This window comes from Mangifera indica, chromosome 9 (genome assembly GCF_011075055.1).
Source record: "Mangifera indica cultivar Alphonso chromosome 9, CATAS_Mindica_2.1, whole genome shotgun sequence".
Taxonomy (NCBI): Eukaryota; Viridiplantae; Streptophyta; class Magnoliopsida; order Sapindales; family Anacardiaceae; genus Mangifera; species Mangifera indica.
The window spans coordinates 16247627-16252158 of record NC_058145.1 but is presented as its reverse complement, the minus strand read 5'-3'; the positions used below and the strand labels follow the sequence as shown (position 1 = coordinate 16252158).

General features: G+C 32.9%; 1 protein-coding gene across 1 annotated transcript; it reads right to left on the bottom strand.

Annotated features, from left to right (window-relative positions):
* Positions 1-1413: 1413 nt before the first annotated feature.
* On the bottom strand, positions 1414-3965 carry LOC123224702 (U-box domain-containing protein 4-like). Its single transcript, XM_044648394.1, has 2 exons — positions 3537-3965; positions 1414-2511 (listed from the first exon to the last, which is right to left on the bottom strand). Exons 1-2 carry the CDS (start codon positions 3827-3829, stop codon positions 1659-1661), a joined length of 1146 nt encoding a protein of 381 aa, XP_044504329.1. The 5' UTR covers positions 3830-3965; the 3' UTR covers positions 1414-1658.
* Between the last annotated feature and the right edge of the window lie 567 nt (positions 3966-4532).

Genomic DNA, 4532 nt, shown 5'->3' with positions numbered 1-4532 from the left:
TCGACCGCGTTTATTAATGAAGTAAATAAAAAAATTTTAATGCCCAGTTTTAAGTGCAACTTGCAAGTAGGCACTGCACGCATTTGTCAGACCGATAAAAATATATTCACAATCTTGTGGATGGATAATGATATATTATAATATAATTATTATTATTTTATTTTTAATTTTTAATTATATAATAATATATTATTATTTACCCAAAAAATTATATAAATGATATTATCCTTTATCAAACTCATGAGAACTCTTTTATAATCAATATTATAGATACAATAAATTAAATAAATTACATTATCAATAAATAAAAGAGTATCAACCAAACTAAACTCCAATAGAATACAAACCTCAAATTGCTAAGATGAAACACTATTTTAAATTTATTTTATTCAAAATAAATATAGATTTTAATGTAAATCAATTTGATTTAAAATTTTTTTTATAATCCAAATAAAAAGCCCTAATTATATAATAAATAATGTTTTATATATATAATTTTATACATAAATAATAATATATTATAATTAAAAATTAAAAAAATAATATTTAATTATATAATAATATACTATTCCCTATATATAAAATTATATAATCAATATTATTATTATTATTATTATTATTATTATTAAAAATTATACCCAATTACATAATGATATGTTTAAATATGTGCATATTTGTATATTAAAAATATGTATACATAGCATTGTTCAATTCATATTTTTTAATACTAAAATAAATTTGATCTGATAATATACATACAGTACCAATCCAATTTTGGAATAAGCCTGGATGGAGGATTACATCTTAACACATCAGTGTGTAAAGAAAATTTTGTATATATATGGATAATAACAAATTCAAATAGAATTACATATTAAGATAATGTTCGTCTAATAAATCTTTACTCCTCCTCACTTTTTCGTTGTGAATGTTTTCGCTATTGTCTACTGGTGTTATTCCCATATTGGACGACACTGATCAAAATTTTATATGAAAAAATGCAGCTGATTTCAGCAGATGGAATTAGAATTTTTCTTTCCTCGTACCTAATTTTGTTGAGGAATCAACCAACTGATCTTCCTAATGAAAATGTAGAAGGCAATAAGATGGAATTAGAATTTTTCTTCCCTCGTACCTAATTTTGTTGAGTAATCAACCAACTAATATTCCTAATGAAAAAAAGAAGCAAACCCGACTGATGCCGACTTCATGCCTATCAATTCCCCAACTTCAACTCCCACTCAAACACGGAAACACCCCACACAACCCCACCCCCCCAACAAGCTCCTAATAATTCACAGGCTTCATCAAAGTTATGGAATTTTATGAATAAAAATAATGTCAATTTTTCTGATCATTTTCAGTTTATCTGCTGTGTGTTAAGTATGGTGATACTGACAGTCACAGAAGAAGTAAAGGAAGAGAAAATCTTTTACTAGTTGTGTCTTTGTGATACAAGAGTTACTTTACAAGCCAAACTACAAAACTATGCCTTCAACCTCATACAACTTGAACGCTTTCATTGACACTTTACCAGTCACCTGATACCAACTAGACGGCCTGGACTGGCATTTTCATTTGTTCACTATATCTTCTTTTATCTTTTCTACAGAGGAAAATTTGTTCTCACAAAAGGGAAAGGCTGTAAACCAAAACAATCATTTTGAAGAAACTTCAGAGGTACAACTGGAGATAGGAATATCAGTTGGGGTACATACCATAGCCCTTTGCTGTAAATGTCTTAGGCTCTGCTCCATGCTAACTTGTACCATCTCAGCCAACATCTTTTTTGCTTTGCTAGACTGTTCATCTCCATCCATTTGAGAGATTATATTACAAACTATGTTCTCCAGAGTATCAGGTTGAAGCTCTGACCTTGGATATGGAGAGTCCCTCAATAACTGCAAGAGGGCTTGTGCTTTTGCCTGGGACTTGGGCGTTCCCTGAACTGTGAGCTCAAGCAGACCAGGAATCACACCTTCTCCGAGTATTGGTTCTCTATATTTACATCTGTCACTCTGGCACATCCTAAGTAGTGCCCCAACTGCGTGCTCCCGACCTTGAAGAGATCCATTTTCAAGCACTTCAACTACTGCAAAAACTCCACCTTCTTCAGATGTCAATGCAACTCTACCCTCGTCAAACGCCACTAATGATTCTATAAGAGCAATACATTTCTCAGATGTTTTTGATGTTTTTTTACAGAGTTTGAGCAAGTTAACTATTGATGGGATCGGAATTGTTTCAAGAATGATGCTGACATTATCCGGGTGTGTTGAGAGGTTTGAGAGAGCCATTACAGCATCAGATTTGGCTTGTTGGCTTCCACGTCTAAGGATTTCCACTAGGAGAGGGATGGCACCAGAAGCACTTATAAATTGTTTGTTGACAGGAGAAGCAGACAAAGTGAGCAAAGCCGCAGTAGCATACTCCTGTAGGCTCAGATTTTGTGACTGAAGGAAATTAATTATTGGTTCCAAGGCCCCAGCTTCTACGATACTAATCTTATTCCTGCAAGATAAGATGACAAGCATTAAATAAATCCATCTGCCAGCAGAGTTGAATGGTTTGGATCAAACACCTTGAAACCTTCAATTCCCATGTGAATGAACAAAGCTAAAAATCAGATCAAAGCCAAGCAACACAGTAACTATTTTTCCCCAGTTTAAATCACTAAGCACAGCAGCATTTTTAGTGTCCCTGACATCATTGTGGCCATTTAACCTTTGACTGAAGTGTCATTCAAATAAAAATGTTCCAGTACATGGGTCACAAAACCACGAATCAAAAAGTTTAAAATGATTCCACTACCCACATAGATGCCAGCAGGGTTTCATGAAACCAAAAGATGATGTCCCACAAGATTTATTTTCCCATATCAACCATAATGTCTTGCGTAATTCTAGATCATCCATAACAAAAAAAATAAATAAAAAGTGAAAAATTTTCATCACGAATAATTCCAGGCTTCTGTGCAGTATTGTTTAACAAAAAATACAAATCTCCTTAAAAAATCTTACGAAAGTAAGGGACATAAGAATCTAGTACAGAGGAGGTAGGTGATATTAGCTCGATGTCATTTTGATTGAAAGGGATTAAAGAGAAAGAATAATATGTTTCCCTCTCCAAGAAGGTAAAGGGCATTCTCTCTCACCAAACATTATGACATAATAACAAAGAAAAAAATAATGCAAAAAAGAGAGAGAGAGATTAAAAGAAAGAGTAACATGTGAACCAAGTAACAAAATAAAAGTTCATGATTCTGTGTTCGTCCGCAGCACACAGAAGGCCAGAAATAAAAGAACTTATTTATGATAATAGACATCGTAGCCATCATGTTTAATGAGCCCATTCCCACAGGCCACAACACAACATTAAAAAAAAAATAAAGATTTCTTTTCATGTTCAGATTGCTGAATTCGAGGAAAAATTTGAAAGATACAGAAACACAGTAAAAACTAAGCAAAGAATGATCATACAAAATCTCCTAAAATTCAACAAATCAACACAAATTTCAGTTGCATATTAACACTTACTTTTCATCTTTAACGGCAAGATTAAGGAGCGCGAGGAGAGCAGACTCGCGATGGGAGTCAGGCGAGTGATCATAGAGCATTTGCACAAGCGGCTTAACGGCGGAGGCGAGCTGGCGTCGGCAGCGGTGAGAAGTCTTGGTGAGGTGGCGGATTTCTCTGGCGCCTTGGAGCCTTAACTCAGGGTCATGAGATTGAACAAAATTAAGCGCAGGATGCAGGGAAGAAGAGGAGGCACGCGGCGTGTCGGAAGAAGATGAAGAGGAGGAGACGAGATTGTCTGAGGCGCAGTCCATGAGGAAATTAGCTGAGGACGAAGGCGCCTGAAGTTAATAGACTGGCGGTGAAAATATAAGAGAGAGCAGAGGGCGGTGGTGGTGTTGGCTTCAAGCAACAGCTAAGGTTGGAGGTTGAGGGCAGTTGAACCAGTTGTTGGTAAATAATATTTAAAATCAAGAATCTCGCACTCTATTCATCATCCAATCAGGATTTGACACGTACGTGTAGAATTTGTATTAGGAAACTTAAATCTATAAATATAAAAAAAATGTGGATAAAACTTGGTTCAACAACATTATCATGATTAGCTGTACAATTATGAAATATGAGAAAGATATTTCAAAAAAATCCAAAAGATCCCCAAAATTTTTAAAAGTAAATAACTCCCCAGAACATTTCAAAAAAGATTTTGATATTTTTAAAAACTATAATTTATCTCCTAATATATGATTGTACTATAAAGACATCCTTATTTATAAGAAAAAATAAAAAAATAATGAGAATGAAATAAAAAAAACCATTTCTTAATAATTTGAATATTTAGAATGTTATTTTTAATTATTATTAATTTAGAGTTATAGGATCATTTTAAAAAATAAAATAATAAAGATAAAATGATAATTTTATCATTTAATACTATTATTATTATTTCTTTAATAAAATTTAAATTTTAGGGGAGAATTGTTTGTATTTATGTCAATTAATGGTGAAGCACAGTTT

What these genes read in the sequence shown, in the direction of transcription:
- LOC123224702 (XM_044648394.1), bottom strand. Translation starts at nt 3,829, where the DNA reads ATGGACTGCGCCTCAGACAATCTCGTCTCCTCCTCTTCATCTTCTTCC. An exon ending in CTTGCCGTTAAAGATGAAAA is followed by an intron (nt 2,512 to 3,536) that starts GTAAGTGTTAAT and finishes CTTATCTTGCAG; the next exon opens with GAATAAGATTAGTATCGTAG.